General features: G+C 39.3%; 1 protein-coding gene across 3 annotated transcripts in view; it reads left to right on the forward strand.

Moving 5' to 3' along the window:
- Positions 1-21,123, forward strand: part of ACACB (acetyl-CoA carboxylase beta) — a 251,264-nt gene extending 230,141 nt beyond the window's left edge. For all 3 annotated transcript variants that reach the window (XM_075830496.1, XM_075830503.1, XM_075830512.1), the window contains 22 exons: positions 500-556; positions 1,449-1,490; positions 1,588-1,803; positions 3,713-3,868; positions 5,381-5,584; positions 5,839-5,994; positions 6,133-6,255; positions 6,566-6,835; positions 7,054-7,151; positions 7,242-7,362; positions 7,524-7,634; positions 7,832-7,975; positions 8,192-8,312; positions 8,392-8,488; positions 8,590-8,686; positions 8,888-9,023; positions 9,234-9,411; positions 10,246-10,358; positions 10,466-10,620; positions 11,000-11,170; positions 15,719-15,855; positions 19,931-21,123. In XM_075830496.1, the coding sequence (XP_075686611.1) occupies positions 500-556; positions 1,449-1,490; positions 1,588-1,803; positions 3,713-3,868; positions 5,381-5,584; positions 5,839-5,994; positions 6,133-6,255; positions 6,566-6,835; positions 7,054-7,151; positions 7,242-7,362; positions 7,524-7,634; positions 7,832-7,975; positions 8,192-8,312; positions 8,392-8,488; positions 8,590-8,686; positions 8,888-9,023; positions 9,234-9,411; positions 10,246-10,358; positions 10,466-10,620; positions 11,000-11,170; positions 15,719-15,855; positions 19,931-20,057 (3,030 nt within the window). In that variant the 3' untranslated portion in view covers positions 20,058-21,123. The remainder of the gene's footprint in view (positions 1-499; positions 557-1,448; positions 1,491-1,587; positions 1,804-3,712; positions 3,869-5,380; positions 5,585-5,838; positions 5,995-6,132; positions 6,256-6,565; positions 6,836-7,053; positions 7,152-7,241; positions 7,363-7,523; positions 7,635-7,831; positions 7,976-8,191; positions 8,313-8,391; positions 8,489-8,589; positions 8,687-8,887; positions 9,024-9,233; positions 9,412-10,245; positions 10,359-10,465; positions 10,621-10,999; positions 11,171-15,718; positions 15,856-19,930) is intronic.
- Positions 21,124-24,327: the final 3,204 nt, after the last annotated feature.

The following is a 24,327-nucleotide window of genomic DNA, read 5'->3' on the forward strand; positions in this document are numbered from 1 at the left end:
CCACGTGATCTGTAAACTGACTCGCCGATTCACACAGCGTCTTATGTGTAGACCGGAAGCCAGTTTCTCTATGCAAGTCTCAGAATGTGAGTATCATAGACTTACATAGAGAAACTGGCTTCTGGTCCTCACATAAGACGCTGTGTGAATCGGCGAGTCAGTTTACAGATCACGTGCCCGCACAGGGGAGCCGAAAGAAGTCTATGTATTGAAAGCAAGACGCTCGGTGAGGAAATAAATATCATTTACATGTACAGGATGTCCATTACAAACGGGCAGAGCAATAAGAGTTTTCATGGGAGTTCTTTAAGGCTTAAACTTATGAGAAAATAGTTTAAAGCAGATAAGTTTTTCATGACAATATTCAGTATAAAAAGTATTGTTTCTATCTGATCTTAGAACATATATTTCTCTATGCATTTTTGGTATGAGAGGGATATTTGGGATCACTAAATGGGGGTTTTGGAGTTTGTCACTAACCCGCTTTCTGTTTCTGCAGAAAAATATCTTGGTGGACTATGGTCTACGGAGAATCACCTTCCTGATAGCCCAGCAGGTTGGTGAACACACCATTATTGTGAAATATATGTAAGCTGGCGACAAATCTACAAGTAGCTCTTTTACAAAAGGAAGAAAATTGACTCTAAAGTTCCCTTTGCATGTCTACCCAGTCATTCAGGACATGAGTTGGATAGTATCTAATAAGACACACACATCTGTTGAGATATCTGCTTTAGCCTTTTGGGCCGCATCCACACAAAGCAAGGATATGGTTACCCATGTGAGGTAACGAAATCTGAAGTCTTTGTTTTAGTAAGCTGGAGAGAGATGGGCAGATCATCTTGTTTATCCTATTGGTGACCAACTTAATAAGCAGTTTGGCTGACTGACATCAAATCCGTGAACTACATGGCTCCACATCAGAGTTATTTGCATACTACAGTAAATAGATTGTAGTCACATTATTGTCAAAGATTGTAATGACTAATAATCATTTTCACACTTAAAGGGGTATTCCCATCTTATAGCACCCTCCCGTCCACTGATACAGTACATCAATTTGTCCATCAATGGTTGCACTTGCTCGGCTCTCTCCATTGAAGTCTATAGGAGTTTGGCAAAGAGCCAAGCAAGCAGTGTTTGTCTTTACGTAGCTCACACAGGCTTCAATAGAGAGAGGTGTGTACAAATTGATTAAACAAGCAGTTGTTTCGTGGTCCGTTCAGGGGACCTGATTCTCCCGATAGGTGGGGGTCCCAGTAGTGGGACCCCTACCTATTAAGCATTTATGGTATATAAGTTACTGGGGTAGTTTGCACAAAAACAGCCAAATTCTTTACCATGTTTCCTCTTAAATTGTGACCCTCTCAAGTGTGTTTTATACAGTAGGATGCACATTCCTATTTGTTTACCAAAGTTACTCATTTTCAGTTTCTCCTTTCTTGTAGAGAGAGTTTCCCAAGTTCTTCACGTTTAGAGCACGAGATGAGGTTGGAATATTGTTATATGTTTAAGGGCAAATTCCACTAAATCTTTTTTTTTTGTAACTTGATTTAAAATAAGGTTGGAATCTTTTTTTTTGCTTAGTTCGCGGAGGATCGAATTTACAGACATTTAGAGCCTGCCCTGGCATTCCAGCTGGAGCTGAATAGAATGAGAAACTTTGAACTGACTGCTGTCCCATGTGCCAACCACAAAATGCATCTCTATCTTGGTGCTGCCAAAGTAGGAGCTGGTATAGAGGTTACCGACTACAGATTCTTCGTTCGTGCCATTATTCGACATTCTGACCTTGTTACAAAGGTACTGTTTTGTTTCCCATCGTTTATCTCTATGCATACCTGAACTATTTTATATTGTATTAGATACACTAGGATAGTTCTTTAAATATTATTGTAGTATATTAATCCCTTTTTAGATGGTTTTAATTAAAGGGGTTGTCCACCTTCTGACGACTGATGACCTATCCACCGGATAGGTCATTAGTATGTCATCGGTGCAGGTCCGACACCGATAAGCCGCTCCGGTGGCCTGCGGGCATCGGATGTTGTGGCACATAATGCTATGTACGGAGCCCGGAAGCAGTTGGCTCCATACATAGCATAGCGGCCGTGCTGCAGAACTGCAGGTCTGCTCCGATTCACTTGAATAGGAGCAGAGCTGCAGTACTGCAGCTCGGCCGCTATTCCGTGGCCGGAGCTAACTGCTTCCGGCTTGTACGTCCGGTGCACGTAGGCACCGGACCAGCTGATCTGTGCGGGGCCTGGGGGTCATACCCCCACAGATCATGTACTGATGACCTATCTGGTGGATAGGTCATCATTTGTCAGAAGAAAAAACCCTTAATGACCAGCCAATTTTAAACCTTAATGACCAAGCTATTTTTTACGTTTTTCCATCGTCACATTCCAAGAGCTATAACTTTTTTGTTTTTGCGTCGACATAGCTGTATAGGGTCTTGTTTTTTGCGGGACAAGTTGTATTTTTTAATAGCATCATTTTGGGGTACATATAATTTATTGATTAATTTTTTTGGGGGGGAAATAGAAAATTAACAGAAATTTCGCCACTTTTTTTGCGTCCTAAATCTACGCCGTTTATGGTATAAATAACTCAATAACTTTATTCAGCGGGTTGTTGCGATTGAACGATACCAAATTTGTATAGATTTTGGATGTTTTACTACTTTTACACAGTAAAAACGCTTTTTTTTCCAAAATGATTTGTTTTTGTGTCTCCATATTTGAAGAGCTATAACTTTTTTATTTTTCCGCCGATGCAGTTGCATGAGGGCTTTTTTTTGCGGGACGACTTGTAGTTTTTATTGGTACCATTTTGGAGCAGATACGACTTTTTGATCAGTTTTTTTCACATTTTTGGCAGGATTCACAGAAAACAGCAATTTTTCCATTGTTTTTTATTTTTTACGGCGTGCAGCTTAAATAATGTAATAGCTTTATAGTCGGGGTCGTTACGGATGCGGCGATACCAAATATGTGTAACTTTTTAACTTTATTTAGTTTTTTTAATAGTAAAACATTTTGTAAGGGAAAAAAGAGGGTTTTTCATTTTTTTTTCAAATTTTTTTTATTAACTTTTATTTAACTTTTTTTAACTTTTTTACTACGGACAGGCATTTACTAAAGGCAGACCTGGGGGCCTTTATTAGGCCCACCGGCTGCCATCGGAGACAGACACTCGGCGATATTATCGGTCGGTGGGAGAGGGAGCTCCCTCCCTCTCCAAAACAACTCAGATTCGGCGCTCGCTATTGAGCGCCACATCTGAGGGGTTAAACGGGTGAGATCGATACTGATATCGATCTCACCCGTTCGAGCAGGGATGCCCCCAGCCCTCAGCTACCTCTGGTAACTGAGAGCAGGGAGATTTAACGGCTCCCTGCTCTGTTTATTTATTCTGATGCAGCGCCGTGAAAAGGCGTATGCATCAGAATAAAGCCCATTAGTGGTTGCCGTAAGGCGTATTGGCGGTCACTAACAGGTTAACTGAACCTCGCTTTATTGTGATCATAAGATTTTTGGGGGGGGGGGGTTTGGCATGTATAATTTGTTTGGATTTCCATTTTTAAGGTAAAAAATAAACAGTGGGCAAAATAGCACTATCAATATTAAATGAGTAAAATTAAGAGAACACAGACATCAAAGAGTATTTTTTATGAAGAAACATTTTCTTTGGATTTGTCCTTTTTCAGGAAGCTTCTTTTGAATACTTACAAAATGAAGGTGAACGCCTGTTGCTTGAGGCTATGGATGAACTAGAAGTGGCTTTTAATAATACCAGTGTCCGCACCGACTGCAATCATATCTTCCTTAACTTCGTTCCCACTGTCATTATGGACCCTTCAAAGGCAAGTGATTTTTTATTTTTGTTTACAAGTTTGATAACTAAGCAATCTTTGGTAGAACATTCTATCCAAAGGGACATTGAAATCAGTGGAGATTAGATTTTAATAATGTATCACAGTTTTCCTAAAAACTGAAATATCTGGTGCCAAAGGTGTTTTGTTCCATAGAATTTTTATTCTGAAAATCAGTGGTGGTCCAAAGTCACAGACTTTACCGACATGATCGTCTGACATATATCTATGACATGGAAGGAGATAATTTTTGGCTTGCTTTTCCTTTTTAAAGTAAAGTTTCAAGCAACAACCCCAGGGTAAACTTTATTATTACTCGCGTCAAACATATAAGGAGCTAGTGGGTAAATGCATTTAGCCAGATGCCCCGTTTTTGAAGAGGAATATTTAAAGTTACTACTTTATTTCAATGCCATTCTTTATTGTCCTTCATTTAAAGACACTTATTTTAACACATATATCCAATGTTAAAATGTACCCATCTGGCTATTTATTATATGAAGGTTTTGGTAATACACAGTCGAGTCACATTATTATGACCACCAGCTATTATCCAGAGTAACCGCCGTGTGCACATGGACAGCAGCTAGACGGGCTGGGAGTGACTCAATAAGGTGCTGGTAGGTTGTCTCAGGTATCTGGAGCCATGCTGACTTCAGTACATCCCAAGTTTACTGGAGGGTGCGTGGGGGAGGATCCATAGAGCAAACAAGACGATCAAGGTGATCTCACAGATGCTCAATTGGGTTCAAGTCTGGTGAATTAGGGGGCCAAGGATGTACTTGTCGCATGTCACATTGTCTTGCTGGAAGATTCCATCTGCCCCAGGGAAGACAAACAGCATGTATGGGTGGACGTGATCTGCAACGATGGATTCATACCCAAATCGATTGAGTGTCCTCCACATGGATGAGTGGGCCCAGAGAATGCCATGAAAAAATTCCCCAGACCATAACGTTACCGCCAACAGCTTGAGTTCTTCCAACAATTGTTGCATTGTTCTCTGATGTTTCCCGTCTGGCACACCAATGTCCATCCGTTCGATGAAGCAGAAAATGTTACACATCGGAGAAGGCAACCCTTTGCCAATCATCGGTGGTCCAATTCCGATACTGCCGTACAAATGGAAGTTTTTTTTCCCCCGATGCACCTTTGTTAGCATAGGAGCAGTGACCATCTGTGTGCTTTGGAGCCCCATACGTAGTAGGGTTCGCTGAACTGTTTTAGACACGGTCTGGTAGCCCCCTGATTGATTTTCATGGTGAGCTGCTCTACTGTCGCGTGTTGTTCAGCCCTAGCGCACCTTCGTAGCCGATGTTCACCTCTCACATCAATGGCATGTGGTGCTCCGCAGTTTCCACGTTGGTTATTCCCAATGGTGCCATAATAATGTGACAAGACTGTAGTATATATTAGTTTTAAATGCTTAAAAAACATGTTCTCTTTCTATGACAAATTTTCAACTCCACCTGACAGCTTTGTCGTCTTCTGTCATTCTATTAGATTGAGGAGTCCGTCCGCTCCATGGTTATGAGATATGGCAGTCGTTTATGGAAGCTACGAGTACTTCAGGCTGAAGTGAAGATTAATATCAGGTTAACTCCCACAGGCAAAGCCATCCCCATCCGTCTCTTTCTTACCAATGAGTCTGGCTACTATTTAGACATCAGCCTTTATAAAGAGGTGACCGAACCCAGTACTGGACAGGTGAGTAACAATCTTTGTCATAACATGTGGCAGACATCCTTTTGTAAAACTGTGGTTTAGTAGCTGTTGTGTGTGAATTGAAATCCATGTTCTGGGGACAAATGATTGGATGTGCTGAATAGATATAGTGATCGCTATGAATGAATCATTGAATTTGCCTGACAATTGACCTCTGACAGTTATTTCTCAACTTTACTGTTATAACCTTTTTAATTTTGTTAAATTAAAAGTTTTATTTTTTTCTGTAACAACAGATCATGTTTAATTCATATGGTGATAAGCATGGACTTATGCATGGAATGCTGATCAATACCCCCTATGTAACCAAGGACCTTTTACAGTCTAAGAGATTCCAAGCTCAATCGCTAGGGACAACATATGTGTACGATTTCCCTGAGATGTTTAAACAGGTAAGATTTTGGCTACATTGCACGAGATTTTCAACATTGATCACAAGCATAAACCTCCCAAACATCCTTGTACAAGGAATAACTTGTTGCCTTTGTTTGTGCAGTTTGTTTGTTCACTTTTGAATTGTCTTGTTGCAGGCTTTGTTTAAACTGTGGGGACCAGGAGAACCACGAGCCTCAGATGTTCTCACCTACACAGAATTGGTCCTTGACAGCCAGGGTCAGTTGGTTCAGTTGAACAGATTACCTGGTGGAAATGAGGTAATTATGTGCCTTGGCTTGTTTAGATATTAATAAGCCATTTAAAAAAGACCTCATAGAGGCCGGCTGTACTCATTAGATAGCTTAAAATGACATGTAAAACTTGTATAGAAAAAATGTATAATCCTAATTTATGAAGAAGGTATTTTCAATGTGATTTGTTTGCATGCAAAAAAATACTTAGATTGTGTTGCAAATGAAATACATTCACAAGCAAGAATAATCTAAAATGTGTATTGGGAGATACATTATTATTATTACTGAAAGTGTCGTATGACGCAACCTCTCTTTATCTCCCTCTTTGCATTAGGTTGGAATGGTTGCTTTCAAGATGAAGATTGAAACTCCTGAGTATCCAAAAGGACGTGACCTCATTGTAATCTGCAATGATATCACCTACAAGATTGGCTCTTTTGGCCCACAGGAAGATATGCTCTTTCTGCGAGCTTCAGAGCTTGCTAGGAAAGAAGGAATCCCTCGAATTTATATTGCAGCCAACAGTGGTGCACGGATAGGACTGGCAGAAGAGCTCCGACACATGTTTCAAGTAGCTTGGATTGACCCCTCTGACCCTTACAAAGTGAGTTTAAAGGACAATGAATGGTGTCTTACGTCGACTTTCCTAAGAGACCTGATAAATGTACAAATTAAATATGGACAGTTGTTTTTGTTTTTTTTGTTTGTGTTTTTTAAAGTTAGGTACAGTTATTGATTTAATTAATTTGAAGTCCTCTAGAAAATGGTGTAAAAAAAAAACTGGCTCCCCTCATTGATATAAGTTTGTTTCTGTCTCACCAGGGCTTCAAGTATTTGTACCTGACGCCTCAGGACTACACACGGATAAGCTCTCTGAATTCTGTACATTGTGAACATGTGGAAGATGAAGGTGAATCAAGGTACTTATGCATTGCAACCACTGTGTTGAATATATGTTGGACTGTTTGTAATGTTGACTTTAAAATCCCATGCATTGTTCTGCCCTCCAGGTATGTGCTGACTGACATCATTGGAAAAGAAGAAGGAATTGGAGTAGAAAATCTGAGGGGATCAGGAACAATTGCTGGAGAATCATCTCTGGCATATGATGAAATTATAACCATAAGCATGGTATGTGCACTCTTCCCTATTGACCCCTGGTGTAAACCGCTATGGTATTTTCCTTCTTTCGTTCTATGCAATGTTCAATAATGCGTGGATCACATGTGTCTATGATCATATCATTCATGTACTGTACATTCACCACTCGATATTCACATTCCCTACTTTAGGTCACATGTCGTGCAATTGGGATAGGAGCGTACCTGGTGAGACTGGGTCAGCGTGTCATACAAGTAGAGAATTCCCATATTATTTTGACAGGTGCAGGTGCTCTGAACAAGGTAAGTCAATGTTGTATTCCCTGGATAGTTATCATAAGTGTTACTTACTTTCCCAGCTGTCGTGTTAAAAAAAAACTGTAGTTATATTTTTGTCTATTGTATACCTCCCTTTATAATAATTTTCAGAAAACTCCCAATACTTTCTAAAAGAAGGATGAAGTTTAAGAATTTTATAAAGAAACACATTTCTGTTTAAGGTTCTTGGTCGTGAAGTGTATGCCTCTAATAACCAGTTGGGAGGAGTGCAGATTATGTGTAATAATGGGGTGTCTCACACTATGGTCCCTGATGATTTTGAGGGAGTGTATACCATTCTTCAGTGGCTCTGCTATATGCCAAAGGTAAGATACTTTACTCACAAATTACCTATTCATGTCAATGTTTCTTTTTCTGCAATATGAGCCCTATTCAAAGGGTTGGTAATGCAGATAAGTAAATATAGATATGTATGTTTTTTTAGATGGCGGTGGTGCATTTTAGTAAAGAAAATAGTGTCGTTATACTTATTGATGATAAAAATAATACATCTACATACATATGTATACCCATATCTCAAGGACAAACACAGTCCAGCCCCTGTTATCTCACCTGCTGACCCAATCGACCGTTATATTGAGTTTATTCCGACAAAGGCTCCCTATGATCCCCGCTGGATGCTTGCTGGAAGACCTCATCCCAGTAAGTCCACAGGTTTTATCCCCCTCTTCTCTATAGTGTGAAAGATTTTACTATTAAACGAACTTATTTCCATCTCTAGCTGTCAAAGGGACATGGCAGAGTGGTTTCTTTGATCATGGAAGCTTCAATGAGATCATGCAACGCTGGGCACAGACTGTAGTGGTGGGTCGGGCAAGGTATGACCACAGATACACTGCTACCATTTGATGTTTGTCAGATCTTATAGAACAATTGCACATAAAGGATGATATGTTGACATCTGTGATTTGATTTTTAGATTAGGAGGAATACCGTTGGGAGTTATCGCTGTGGAGACCCGGAGTGTAGAGATGGCAGTGCCAGCTGATCCTGCAAACCCTGAATCCGAAGCTAAGGTCCTTTCAGTTATGTTGTGATCTTCCAAGCTTTAGTTCTCCTAAACAGCTAGGGATTATCTACCACTTCATAGGTCCTCTAAATAAGTTAACTTTTTTTTTTGTATATTCCTTATCATTTATTATGTTAAGGTGCAGTAATTGTTCAAACAAATAGTTTGTGATGATGAGTTGTAAATGTGTTTTGTTTTTTTTTCCCAGATAATCCAGCAGGCTGGACAGGTATGGTTTCCAGATTCAGCATTTAAAACTGCACAGGCTATAAAAGATTTCAACCGCGAGGGGTTGCCCATAATCATCTTTGCCAACTGGAGGGGATTCTCTGGTGGTATGAAGGGTGAGTACAAAAGACTGCAATTACAGCAATTTTATGGCTAAATAATGTCTGATAGAAAGGTGTATCTGGAATTTATAAAGTGTAACCGGAAACTGATACAATTATGTTTTCTGTAGATCTAGCTACAAACTGGTAGCTCGATAATTCTGACATTGTCACTGTTAAAGCTTATTTGCAGAACATTTTAGTTTAGCATATATTGTCTTACAGATATGTACGATCAGGTGCTAAAGTTTGGGGCATACATTGTGGACAGCCTTAGAGAATTCAAACAGCCTGTTTTAGTATACATCCCACCATATGCTGAGTTACGAGGAGGATCATGGGTTGTTATTGATCCCACAATCAACCCTCTCTACATGGAACTTTATGCAGACAAGGAAAGCAGGTGGGTAAACCTTAATTTAGAATAACTTAAAGGGGTTATCCAGGTTTCTAAAATGAATGGCCTCTCCTTAGGATAGGCCATCAATAGTAGATCGGTGGGGGTCTGACTCTCGGCACACCCCCGGCCATCAGCTGTTTGAATGGGCCATGGTGCTCGTGCTAGCACCGCAGCCTCTTCATTGTTTAAATTGTTTACTTACTTTTCATTGTTTAAATGGTTTTCTTCCTCATTCGTAGCTGCACGCACAATTATATTTTTAGCGCCCGTGTAAGGCATTGCACCACTGTCCCATTCACGGTCTCTTCACAAAGTTCTACCAAACTCATACCCTTCCTCTGATGCCAGCCTTAGTTTCAAGGTGCTCCAAGCTGCTGTGCGTTAGGCACCTTCTTTTGCCCAACCTCTGGGGCTGCTTTAGAACGTCCCATGGTGCTGTGTCCCCCAATGAGTTCAACAAGAAAGAGTTTTTACGATAAGAATAAAAATCTAATTTCTCATTAATACCATTGGGGAACACAGCACCGTGGGTATAGTTCTCTGCCATTAGAAGACGGACACGAGATTTTAAAAAAAGTTCCTCCTATGCAGGCTATACCCCTCCCCAGGCACTAGGGTAATCCATTTGTGCAGCAGCAGTAGGCGGAAAGGGAAAGCCCACATGGGGAAGCAACAGAAAACCAAATTGATACCGGGAGAAAACTGAACCAAACAACCACAAGGCCAAGGTCCAGGAAGACCTCTAGTGTTTCAACTTTCTATTCAAAACTGTGTAATCAAAATAGTTCTGTGTTGTCTGCCTGTAAGATTTATCAACCATCTTTTCTGTTCTTTCAGAGGTGGGGTCTTGGAAGCAGAGGGCACAGTGGAAATCCGCTTTAGAAGGAAAGACCTCATTAAGACCATGAGGCGGTTAGACCCAGTGTATACCCAGATTGTAGAACAGCTTGGTGAGTACAGTGTCAAGAAGTTGAGGTCCATTGCTTGAATCGTTGTACCACATTGTGGGAAACACAGATCGTCATTTCATTTACCATATGTCCTTAACTTTCTTCAGGTACACCTGAGCTGACGGAGTTGGAGCGTAAAAGCTTAGAAAATAAGCTAAAGGCTAGAGAGGAACAACTACTTCCCATCTACCACCAGATTGCTGTGAAGTTTGCAGATCTACATGACACCCCTGGCAGAATGCAAGAGAAAGGAGTCATTACAGTTAAGAGCAGCCTCTTTTATTTGTTAAATGGTATTCTATATTACAGCACTAAACCTGTATAATTATTTATTGGTTTTTATTTCATGTACATTTGGGAAAAAGGAACTGAGGTTTTTTGTGGAGTTTTTTTTTTTCACATGTTTATTTTTGGTGGCTTCACAGAGTGTAGCATTGTATATTTTATGTCAGATTTGCAGATTGGGCTAACTTTCAATGTATTGACTTCTGTTCAATTTCTAAGGGCTACATCTCTTTTTTTTTTTTCTACATATAGCTAAAAATAATTATTAAACCTATTGATGTACCTCACATTGTGTATATGTGTTCGAATCTGTCATACTGTATTTCAAAGCTTTCTGTCTCTCCTCTAAACATCAGGATATTCTGGATTGGAAGGAGACAAGAACTTTCATGTATTGGAGACTGCGTCGGCTGCTCCTGGAGGAAGTGGTGAAGAGGGAGATCCTTCATGCAAATAATGAGCTCAGTGACATACACATCCAATCCATGCTTCGCCGTTGGTTTATGGAGACTGAAGGAGCTGTCAAGGTGCCATATTTTTTATTATTAATGTTGCAGTCAAGACTATTTGGAAATTTGCTTCATTTTCTTTTTTTAGTTTAGATGCATTGGACTAATAAAAATAGTTAAAAGCTTAGAAAATACACTTATCCTTCAACCCATTCCTGCTAATGGGCGTGACTGTACGTACTGATTCAAAGTGCTTTCCCGCAATAGGGCGTACAGTCACGCCCTGTAGATGAAGTGGGCACAGGAGCTGTGCTCGCTTCATCTTCAGCGGCTGTCTGCTGTAATATACAGCTGACAACCCACTGCAATGGCAGCGATCGCAGCTACCGCTGATCGCCGCCGTTTAACCCCCTAAATGCAGCGGTCAACAGCGAATTCCGCATTTAAGTGGTTGACAGAGGGAGGGAGCTCCCTCTATACCCCCCGCCGATGGTTGCTATGGTAACCAGGGAGCCTAGCAACTGCTTCCTGGTCGGACAGGTAAGGAAGCCTACTGGTTTCCTGCCCAAGGCAGGACCTAATAGGCTAACTGTCTGTTAAAGAATGACAGTTAAAATACACTGCACTACATAAGTATTGCAGTGTATTGTACAGGGGATCAGAAGATCAGAGCTTCATGTCCCCAAGTAGGTTTTAAATTTTAAAAAACTATACGTAATAGCTATTGCCGCGTTCAGAACGGCCTGGGCTATAAAAATAAAAAGTTATCAAAAAGTCGCAAGTACCCCCAAAATGCTACCCACAAAAACTACTGTTCATCCCGCAAAAAACAAGCCCTCCCACAGCGATATCAACTGAAAAATAAAAAAGTTATGGCTGTCAGAAAATGGGGACAATAAAACATTTTTTTAGAAAAGAATGTTTTTATTCTAGGAAACTAGTAATACGTAAAAAAAACGATATTAATTTGGTATCGCTGTAATCGTATCGACCCGCAGAATAAAGTTAACATGATGTTTACTGCACGGTGAACGCTGTCTAAAAGCAAAACACAAAACAGTGCTAGAAGAGCTGTTTTTTTGGCTTCCTCGTCTCCCAAAAAATGGAATTGTGGTAAAAAAAAAAAAAAGCATGTACACCAAAATGAAAACAATAAAAATTACAGCTTGTTCCACAAAAAACAAGCCCCCACACACCTGCGTCAACGGAAAAATAACACGTTATGACTCCCGGAACGCAATGATGCCCCAGACTAATTTTTTAGGGACAGCAGTTTTTCACTAAAAACCCCACATCATCATTTGCTAGACCTCACAGGTGGTCCTCTAGGATGCAGCGGAGATGAGGACACTTTAGGGCCTTGTGCTGCTTATAGGGCTAGTGAAGAAGTCAAAGATTAGGCAATACTGGAGCGCAGATATTTTGTACAATAGCCGTGTCCCATGGTACATGAAGCTGGCCGTGCACATTGTACCGATGGCATTGTATAACGCTTACTTGCTATCCCGATGTGCAGGTCAGTTGAGGACATTCATTCAGTTTTAGGAGGTAATTAGGCCCCAATATTTTGGAACCGGAGAGGGCCCAAGCACGTCTGCGCCAAAGCCTCATCTCCACTGGAAGCGAGGCTGCCTTATAGCAGGGCAACACATTCTCATCGAAGTTCCCCAAACTGCAAACAAGGGAAGGCTCCATAAAAATTGCAGTGTGTTCCAAAAAAGGGTATAAGAAAGGACACCATTTATCAGTGCGACACCTGTCCCAAAAATCCCGGCCTGTGCATAAAGGATTGGTTCAAAGCGTACCACACCAATCCATGGATTATTAATTTCATTATTCATTCACCCCATTATTACATCATCCTATTATGCCCTGATATACTCCGCCCTGCTTACATGTACCCTGATGTACTCCGCACAGCTTACATGTACCCTGATGTACTCCGCACAGCTTACATATACCCTGATGTACTCCGCACAGCTTACATATACCCTGATGTACTCCGCACAGCTTACATATGCCCCCACATTATAAACTGAAACACCAGTAAAACCCCAAACAAAACTACTACCAAGCAAAATATTCGCGCCAAATGGCGGTCCTTCCGAGCCTGGTAGTGTGCCTAAACAGCAATTTCTGACCACATATGGGGAATTACTGTACTGTGGAAAACCCGCTTAACAATTTATGGCGGGGTGTGTCTCCAATGGCACAAGCTGGACAACACATTGGGCACTGAAATGGCATATCTGTGGAAAAATGAAAATTTTTAATCTGCAACATCTATTGTGTACTAATTTTTGCAAAACACTTGTCGGGTGAAAATGCTAACTACACCTCCAAAATGGGGTAATTTTTCGGTGGTTTCCACCGTACTGGTACCTTAGCTCAATGCAACATGGTGTCCGAAAACGAATCTTGTAAAATCTCCACTCCAAAAACCAAATGGCGCTCCTTCCCTTTGCTGTGCATCCAAATTGCAGTATACGACCTCATATGGGGCATTGCCTTACTCGGGAGAAATTGCGTAACAAATTTTGGGGTGTCTTTTCTCCTGTATTCCTTGTAAAAATGAAAAATGTTGTGCTAAAACGACATATTATTGGAAAAATTTAGATTTATATGTTCATGGCCAAATTCTAATAAAATATATAAAATATCTGTGGGGTCAAAATATTTACTACACCCCTAATTTAATTCCTTGAGGGGTAAGGCCTCAAAAATGGGGTCACATCTAAGGAATTTCTACTGTACTGGTACCTCAGGAAGCTTTGCACGTGCGATATGTCTCCCAAAAACAAATTCAGCAAAATATGCGCTCAGAAAGTCAAATGGCGCTCCTTCCCTTCTGAGGCCTGCCGTGTGTCCAAACAGCAGTTTGCGATCACATATGGGGTATTGCTGTACTCGAGAGAAACTGCTTTACAAACTTTGAGGTGTTTTTTTCCTATAGTCCATGTGGAAATGAAACATTTTGAGCTAGAACTACAGCTTATTGAAAAAAAATAATAATAATTTTACGTCCCAATTCTAATAGATTCAGCAAAAACCTGTGGGGTCAAAATGCTCACTACACCCCTAGATTAATTTACAAGGGGTGTAGTTTACCAAATGGAGTCACTTTTAGGGGTTTTCACTGTACTGGTACCTTAGGGGCTTTGCAAAAGTGACATGGTGCCGAGAAACCAATTCAGCAAAATCTGTGCTTCAAATGCCAAATGGCACGCCTTCACTTCTGATCCTTGCCGTGTACCCAAACAGCAGTTTATGACCACGTATGGGATATTTTCCTACACTGGAGAAGGTGCTTTACAAATCTTGGGGCGTTTTTTCTCCTTTGATGATAAACTGAAAAATTTTGAGCTAAAGCTACGTCATATTGGAAAAAAATTCTAATAAAATCTATAGAACACCTGTGGGGTCTTTTTTGAGGTATTTCCTTTGTTTTGGCACCACAAGACCTCTTCTAACCTGACATGATGCCTAAAATATAATCTCATAAAAAGCCCCAAAATCTTCTAGGTACTCCTTTGCTCCTAAGGCCTGTGTTTCAGTCGGTTAGCACACTAGGGTCAGATGTGGGATATTTCTAAAAACTAGAGAGTCTGGGCAATAAATTTGGAGTTGTATTTCTCTGGTAAAACCTTCTGTGTTTCAGAAAAACGATTAAAATGTAATTTCTGCAAAAAAAATAATTTGTAAATTTCACTTCTACTTTGCTTTAATTCCTGTGAAAAGCCTAAATGGTTAAGAAACTTTTTAAATGCGGTTTTGAATACTTTGAGGGGTGCAGTTTTTAAAATGGGGTGATTAATGGGGGTTTCCCAAAGTATAGGCCCATCAAAGCTACTTCAGAACTGAACTGGACCCTATAAAAATAGGCTTTTGAAATGTTCTTGAAAATGTGAGAAATTGCTGCTAAACTTATAAGCCTTGTAACGTCCTAGAAAAATAAAAGGATGTTCAGAAAATGATGCAAACATATAGACATATGGGAAATGTTAACTAGTAACTATTTTGTGTGCTATTACTATCTGTCTTACAATCAGATGCATTCAAATTTAGAAAAATGCAAATTTTTAAAATTTTTCTCTAGATTTTTATTTTATTATTTTTTTTTTACAAATAAGCAATGAATTTATCGACCAAATTTTACCCCTGACATAAAGTACAATGTGTCATGAGAAAACAGTCTCAGAATCGCTTGGATAGGTGAAAGCATTTCGAAGTTATTACCAGATAAATTGACACGTCAGATTTTAAAAATGGGGCTCTGTCATTTAGTCCAAAAGTGGATGCGGCGGGAAGGGGTTAAAGGAGCAGAAAACATAGAATTCAAACAAAGAAATAGCAATAAACACAACCTCACATAATATCTTTCTTTCTTGCGCTTGTGCACGTCAGTCAGGAATGCTGCATACTATTTTTCTTACACATGAAGATGGCCGTTTTGTTGGATTAAATCTCCCAAATTACTAATAGTAGTAAATAGATGTGATAACTGTACCAGCAGTAGTACCAATAGTGCAATGTAATGGAGGTAGGAATTTTTTTTTTCCGTGTGGGAGAAGCAATAGCTGCATCAACTTTGTGATTTTTTTTTTTGATTTTTTTTTTACTTTCAAGGCATACTTGTGGGACAATAACCAAGTAGTGGTGGACTGGCTGGAGAGACATCTGCAAGAGGAAGATGGTGCAAGATCTGCTATCCGGGAGAACATAAAATACCTAAAGAGAGACTATGCCCTAAAGCATATCCGAGGGTGAGTGAGATAAATGCTGGTTTTAACAATGTATCTAGACTATAAAGTAACTATGTTCAGAAATATTTAATTAACCCCTTCCCGCACCTTGGCGTAAATGCACGTCCAGGTGAGCAGTAACTTCGCGCACCTGGGCGTGCAGTTACGTCCGCGCTTTAACAGTTAACCGCCACGCGGCGCTACACCGCAGCGGCGGTTAACTGTGCAGGGTGTCAGCCCTGCTCTCCCCGTTGCCGATCAGCGGCCTGTCGCCGCTGAAATCGGCAATTAACCCCTTCGATGCGGTGGTCGATTGCGATCACCACATCGAAGAGGTTTACAGCGGATCGGCAGGCCCCCATATGTATTTGCGGGGGCTGCTGATCCTTATCATGGCAACCAGAGGCCAGACAATGACCTCCGGGTTGCCATGTACGGAAGCCTCAGAGGATCAGCCTCCGTCCGGTCCTCAGATGCTTCCTGTCAGTGTGACAGTTACGTCACAATGACAGTTAGAACACATTACACTACGTGTGTAGTGTAGTGTAATGTGTTCCAGCAGCGATCAGAGCTGCAAGTCTAAGTGTCCCCTAGTGGGACAAGTAAAAAAAGTTAAAAAAAAGATAGTAAAAATGTTTTTAAAAAGTGTAAAAATAAAAGCTAGAAGTGACATAAACAAAGAATGCTTTTTTTCCTATAATAAGTCTTTTATTATAGGAAAAAAATGAACACGTTAAAAAAAGTACACATATTTGGTATCGCCGTGTTCGTAACGACCCCAACTATAAAACTGTAATATTATTTTTCCCGCACGGTGAACACCGCAAAAAAAAATAAACGAAAAACAGTGCCTGAATCACAATTTTTGGGTTACCAACCCTCCCAAAATATACAATAAAAAGTGATCAAAAAGTTGCATGTACGCCAAAATGGTACCAATACAAACTACATCCCGTCCCGCAAAAAACAAGCCCTTACACTGCTTTTTTGACTGAAAAATAAAAACTTTATGGCTCTCAGAATATGGTGACACAAAAATGTATTTATTTTATAAATAAGTGATTTTATTGCACAAACGCTGCAAAACATAAAAAAAATTATATACATATGGTATCGCCGTAATCGTACCGACCCGCAGAATAAAGTATAATGGTCATTTATAGCCCAGGGTGAACGCCATCAAAAAACTAATAAAAAACATTGTCAGAATTTATGGTTTTTGGTCACCTTGCTTGCTAAAAAATGGAATAAAACGTGATCAAAAAAATTTCTGGTACCCCAAAATGGTACCAATGAAAACCTACAGATTGTCCCGCAAAGAATAAACCCTCACACAGCTCCGGTGGTGAAAAAATAAGTGTTCCAAAAGCAGATAAGATCGGGCACGATTTATCAGTGCGACACCGGCCACATATCTGCGGATTATTATTTATTTACTGCATTATTATACCCTTTTATTATACCCTGATGTACCCCGCACAGATAACCTATAACCTGATGTACCCCGCACAGATAACATATGCCCCCACATTATAAACTGAAACACCAGTAAAACCCCAAACAGAACAACTACCAAGCTACATCTGCGCCCCAAAAGCCAAATGGCGTCCCTCCCTTCTGAGCCCTGCAGCGTGCCTAAACACCAGTTTACGTCCATAGATATGGCATCGCCATACCCAGGAGAACCCGGTTAATATTTTATGAGGTATTTGTCTTCAGTGGCACAAACTGGGCATAACATATAGTGCACTAAAATGGCATATGAGTGGAAAATTGTAATTTTCACTCCGCACCATGCGCTGCGCATTAACCCCTTCGCGCACCACAACATAGCATGTCGTAGTGTGGGGGGTGATGTATGGAGCGCCTCACGTGAAAAATAAAGAATTTAAAACTGCAAAATCGCAGTTTTTTTGGTCACCTTGGCTCTACCTAAAAATGTAATAAAAAGTGCTCAAAAAGTTGTATGTACCAAAAAATGGTACCAATAAAAACGACCGCTCGTCCCTCAATAAATAAGCCCTCATACCGCTCTATTGACTGAAAAATAAAAAAGTTGTGGCTCTTGGAACGTGGGGAGGAAAAAACTAAAAAGGAAAAGAAAAAAATGGATCAGTCCAGAAAGGGTTAATTCCTTTCTAATGAAAAACCATTTATGACCACACGTGGGGTATTGCCGTACTCAGGAGAAATTGCTTTACAAATGTTGGGCAGCTTTTTCCCCCTTTATCCTTTGTGAAATTGAAAAAATGCAACATTTTAGTGGAAGAAATGTTGATATTCATTTTCACGGCCTAATTCTAATAAATCCTGCAAAAGACTTGTCTAAATGCCCACTATATCCCTAGATAGATTCTTTAAGTGGTGTAATTTCCACTTTTGGGGGGTTTCCACTCTTTTGGCCTCTCAGGGGCTTTGCAAATGCGACATGGCACCCAAAAACCATTTCAGCTAAATTTGAGCTCCAAAAGCCAAATAGCGCTCCTTCCCTTCTAAGCCTTACTGTGGGTCCAAACAGCAGTTTATTACCACATATGGCATATTTCCGTAATCGGGAGAAATTGTTTTACAAATGTTGGGGTGCTTTTTCTCCTTTATTCCTTGTAAAAATTAAAAATGGCTACCTCGATTTTTACCTCTACAGAATAATTCCAATGAATTCAGCAAAACAACTGTGGGGTCAAAGTGCTAACTTTACCCCTAGAAAAATTCCTTGATGAGTGTAGTTTCCAAAATGGGGTCACTTTCCGGGGGTTTCCACTATTTTGTTCCCTCCAGTGCATTTCAAACGCGACATGGCACTGAAAACTATTGCAGCAAAATCAGAATTTCAAAATCCAAATGGTGCTCCTTCCCTTCTGAGTCCTGCTGTGGGTCCAAACAGCAGTTTATTACCACATATGGGGTATTGCTATAGTCAGGAGAAATTGCTTTACATATGTTGGGGTGTTTTTTCTCTTTTATTCCTTGAAAAAATTAAAAATTTCTAAGTTTTTTCAGAAAAAAAGTAGATTTTCATCTTCACAAACTAATTCAAATAAATTTTGCAAAAAAACTCTGGGTTCAAAATGCTAACTATACCCCTAGATAAATTCCCTGAAGGGTGTAGTTTCCAAAATGAGGTAACTTTTGGGGGTCTTTATTGTTTTGGCCCCAGAAGACCTCTTCAAACCTGACATGGTACCTAAAATATATGCTAAAAAAAAGGAGGCCCCAAAATCCACTAGGTGCTCCTTTGCTTCTGAGGCCTGTGTTTCAGTCCATGACCGCACTAGGGCCACATGTGGGGTATTTCTAAAAATTGCAGAATCTGGGCAATAAATAATAAGTTACATTTCTCGGGTAAAACCTTCTGTGGAATAGAAAAAAATGTATTACAAATGAATTTTGTAAAAAAAAAATGAAATTTGTAACTTTCACCTCTACTTTGCTTTAATTCCTGTGAAACGCCTAAAGGGTTAATACACTTTCTGAATGCTGTTTTGAATACTTTGAGGGGTGCAGTTTTCAAAATGGGGTGATTTATGGGGACTTTCTAATATATAAGGCCCTCAAAGCCACTTCAGAACTGAACTGGTCCTTGTAAAAATCGCCTTTTGAAATTTTCTTGAAAATGTGAGAAATTGCTGCTAAACTTATAAGCCTTGTAACGTCCTAGAAAAATAAAAGAATGTTCAAAAAACGATGCCAAACTAAAGTAGACATATGGGAAATGTTAACTAGTAACTATTTTGTGTGGTATTACTATCTGTTTTACCAGCAGATACATTTAAATTTAGAAAAATGCTAATTTTTGAAAATTTTCTCCAAATCTTGGTGTTTTTTACAAATAAATATTGAATTTATCAACCAAATTTTTTCACTAACATAAAGTACAATATGTCACGAGAAAACAATCTCAGCATCGCTTGGATAGGTAAAAGCATTCCGGAGTTATTACCACATAAAATGACACATGTCAGATTTGAAAAATCGGCTTCGTCCTGAAGGCCAAAACAGGCTCAGTCCTGAAGGGGTTAAGGTTGGGTACCAATACCTTAGGTTTTTGTTTACTAAATATGGTGTAAAATGTTAATTTTTGCTTTTCCTTCTACAGTCTGGTTCTAGCTAACCCAGAAATAACAATGGACTGCATTGTGCACATGACCCAGCAGATCACACGAGCACAGCGAGCCCAGCTGACAAGACTTTTATCTTCTATGGAAAACACCTCTGCCAGCTGACATCAAGTCAGGGAGACATTGGCTGATACCAGTAGACATGATTATGGTTAGCGCAGACGTTCTGTAACTTGCCGTCCAGCTTGATCTTGAGAACTTCTACCAAACCTTGCCAATAGGTGCCTTTGAAGAATGTACTTAAAAAGTGCTCAGCATCTCATATAGGGCACAACAAGTTACTGACACCATGTGCTTTATGCTAGACAATAGGATTTTGCAAACTGTCTTCTCAGTTTTTGTGCTATCATAGGCTTATTATCATGTTTTTCTGTTTTAAACCTTCACAAAACATGTAAGCTGAAACGGGAAAAAAAAAAAAGAGCTGCTGCTTTCCACAATGCACTTTGATCCAGAATATGTTGTTTTATTGATCAACACCCCCCCCCCCCCAGATCAATCATTTAATTCTTTCTAGAAGGTGGTAACAAGCTTTAGTTCGGTTTGAGCAAATGAATGTTGTTTTTTGTATAATTAAAAGTTATACAATTTTCCAATATACTCTCTGTATATATATCAATCTCTTATGGTTTATAACATCTGTGCTTGTTGTGATTCAATATGAACCTTCATTGTTTACTTCCAGTGGATAGAATCCTGTCCATGGTCATGTGATGGACACACAGGTGCTGGGATAGTTCGAAGACTCCGATCTAATACACATACTGTAACAATCCCAGCACCTGTGAGTATATCACATGACCATGGACAGGATTGTATCAACCGGAAGTAAACTATGAACTTGACTATTGAATAACAACAAGCAGAGATCTTGAGAAATGTAAGGAATTATTACAGAAAGTATATTGAAAAATGTAATCATTTTTAATTATACAAATAATATCAATTTGCTGAAACCGGAATACTCCTTAAAAAATATATTTGTATATGCACAGTTGTAATCATGTAAGGTGCTACATGAATGTCATTATATGAGCCACAAGGATAAAAATTACCTTAAAGGCGGAAAGAGAACAAATAGCATGAATATTCTGTTTGATTTTTTTAGTACTTAAAATCTCAGGAATATGCGATCTCCTTGTGCAATTATTAAAAGCCTCATTCTCCACCAGGTGGCTTTGCTGTGTATTAGTGTAAAAACGATTCGATGCAAGACATTTTAATGCAGATGGATTTAGATTTACTGCCTGGGTGCTTGTAAAACCAATACACGTGCCCTAAGTTTGCAGTATGCATGTTATTGAATAATTTTCTTTTTTTAACACAACTTATTAGAAGAATCACTCTAATGTATTTTCAACTCACAGATATGTAATTAATATACATTTTAAAGTGAACCTGTCAGAAACATTATGCTGCCCTCTCTGGGCATATATGTATTTACAGACCTGCTGCTTTTAGCTGCCTGTCGTTTATGCAGGAATGTTGATTGTGGAGAACTTTTTTTTTTTTTTTTATAATAACTAACTTTGAGAAAAAATTCATTTCAATATTGCAATACAGCCAACCAGACAGGCCAATAAAAATGTACAATACATTTTTCCTTTACCCTTTTCCCACCCGCCTCCCACACCCATAAGCCCACCCTTATCTCACTACCAAATAAAAAAGAGTGCTTTCATATATCCAGGCAGCTTAGCCCCAAATATATCTTGTATATGGAAAACGATATATGTGTATATATATATATATATATATATATATATATATATATATATATATATATATATACATATACTCCATGCCTTTATAATTAGGTAACGATCAGTCCTCTATTGCTCAAATAAAGAAATAATTTATCTAAATAATTCCATCTCATACTTGGCACATTACCCATACCTTATGTACCCCCTACATCCACCCAAACCTACCCATGACACTGAGGGAAGGAAAAAAAGTAATCACATTTAGCAGAAATTAAACTTTATGAAGTCTTCCAAAAACCCCAACTTTTTTTTGAACACTTCCTCCTTTTCCTTAGCCACTAATTGCCATTTTTCATATTCTATAAATTGGATTACCAACTGCTCCCAGCTTTGGGGAACAGGCACCCAAAAGCTCAAAATTAGAAGTCTCCCCAGAAACAAAGCTGTAGAAATAACAATCCTCATCGATCAAGTATTTCCCAGAATACAAATTCCAGGATCAAAAGGAACATACATTTTAAGCACCTTATTAAAATATTAAATTCTGTAGTTCCAAAAATCAACTAAGGCAGGACAAGGCCAGAACATGTGCAGAGTGTCAACTTCTGCCTCCCCAAATCTCAAACATTTATAATTTTTATTATATTTATTCTACCCATTTTATTAAAATTTCTTGCAGTATGATAGAGTTGGCTATTAAAAAAAAAAAAACATTCAACCTATTTTGTTCATTACTAGATGACATTCACTTAAAGGGAACTTGTCCTGTTGAACATGCAGTCTGATCTGCCATCATTGTGTTATAGAGCAGGATTCGCTGAGCAGATTGATATATAATTTAGTGGGAAAAGATTCAGTATAACGTGTAATTTATTCATTTAAATTCCTGCTCATTTTTGGCTCAGGATTTCAGTGGGCGGTCTTACCCACCGATTGAGAGCTATCTCTGTATGTGCAGCTATACAGGGAAGGCTGTCAATCACTGATCAGACTGCCCACTGGACTCATGAGCGCAGGATGAGCAGGAATTTAAATGAATAAATTACAAGTCCTACTGAATCTTTTCCCACAAAACTATATATCAATCTGCTCAGCTCATCCTGCTCTAGCCTGCAGCTCAGACAGCATGGACATCGTGACAGGTTCCCTTTAAAAGATTTTAGTGTTGAATTCCATTGATCCTGTGATACAGAGACCCTAAAACTAATTCCCATTTATTTTTACTATGATCTCCTATTTTGTCCCCTAATGCTCTATTTTTTTTTATAAATATAAGTAACCCTACCTCTTCTTAATTCATTTTATCAAATAATCCAAAGACGAACTACAAATTTTATTTTTTGAGTGCATTTTACCGAATCCAATAATTTTATATATCTATAATAAAACGTATCAGGAACTTGAAATTCCTTTATCACAGTGTCAAAATTCTTCAAACTACCCTCAGTAAAGAACTGATCAAGTCTATATAGACCTATTTTCACTAATGAGTGATAATCCCTGACTTTCTTATATTTCTGGGTAACGCACATTATCACAGATAGGCGTGCACGAAAAGGATCCCAGTACCCCCCCCCCCCCAATTCCAGAAAATTAAACCAACTGTTATGTAATATCTCTTCAAACCCCGTTTCTTGATTTACCAGATTACAACAACTCTATGATACTCCAGTCTTTTCCACTTTTTTTCTCAACCACAAAAAGAATTGTGAGTCTTCATTATTCAACAGATATTTTATTAGTGTTGCTATAAAGTATAATCTGTAGTTCGGCAGATAAAGTCCTCTCACTTCTTCTAAAGAGATATACTTCTATTTTATCCTATGGGGGTTTCCATCCCATAAATGATCATTGATAATACCTTCTACGGATTTGAATATCTTCTTATCAACCCACATCGGGGAGCACATAGGAAAGTATAGGTTTGGGGGCAAGACCACCATCTTCACCAATGCTCCTCTGTCCGAGATCGAGAAGGGTCTTGGCCCACACCCTACATTTTGCCATTAATCTTCATGATACAATGTTCAGATCCATGAAGTCTTATACTGCTCCCAATACAGTTACTTCCACTTAATCAACATTTGCACCTGGCTTAAAAAGCAGTTCACGCGTCTCGGAGTTGTCGCTGATTTTCATTGCAAAAGTGTGAGATCTGCGTAAAATTTGCGTCAAATACACGACATGAACATCCATGAACTCAGCTTTATTCTCCCATCTGGCAAAACAAGTAGACCATCCAAAGGTAATAAATGATTTGAAATTGCTTATCCATACTTCTGAACAGTTTCCAAAACTCTGGGTCATATCCAGTAAGTAACCTATATCCCTCCTTGTGTTGTCCAAGTAAACAGGTCATCAGCATACAAGCATATTTTATAAGGTTTTTTTTCTCTATAACCAAATCTCTCCAGTCTATTGTCTTGCCTGACAAGAGAGGGAGCATCTATGTCTCATACCTTTTAACAGGGGGTCCAATAGAGCATCCCCATAATGTTTATACATTTTTGCACTTAAGCCAACGCTACGTGGGGCTTTGTTAGCTTTTGCTGTTTTTAGCGAACTCCTTATTTCTGGGATATCTTCAGGGGCATCTAGATATTTTCCAAGAAAAGCCTCTAGCTGGTAAGGGGTCTGGCCATATTCATGAGCTACTCCCGCCGCCTAGG

Source organism: Rhinoderma darwinii, chromosome 1, assembly GCF_050947455.1.
Source record: "Rhinoderma darwinii isolate aRhiDar2 chromosome 1, aRhiDar2.hap1, whole genome shotgun sequence".
In the NCBI taxonomy this organism is placed as follows: domain Eukaryota; kingdom Metazoa; phylum Chordata; class Amphibia; order Anura; family Rhinodermatidae; genus Rhinoderma; species Rhinoderma darwinii.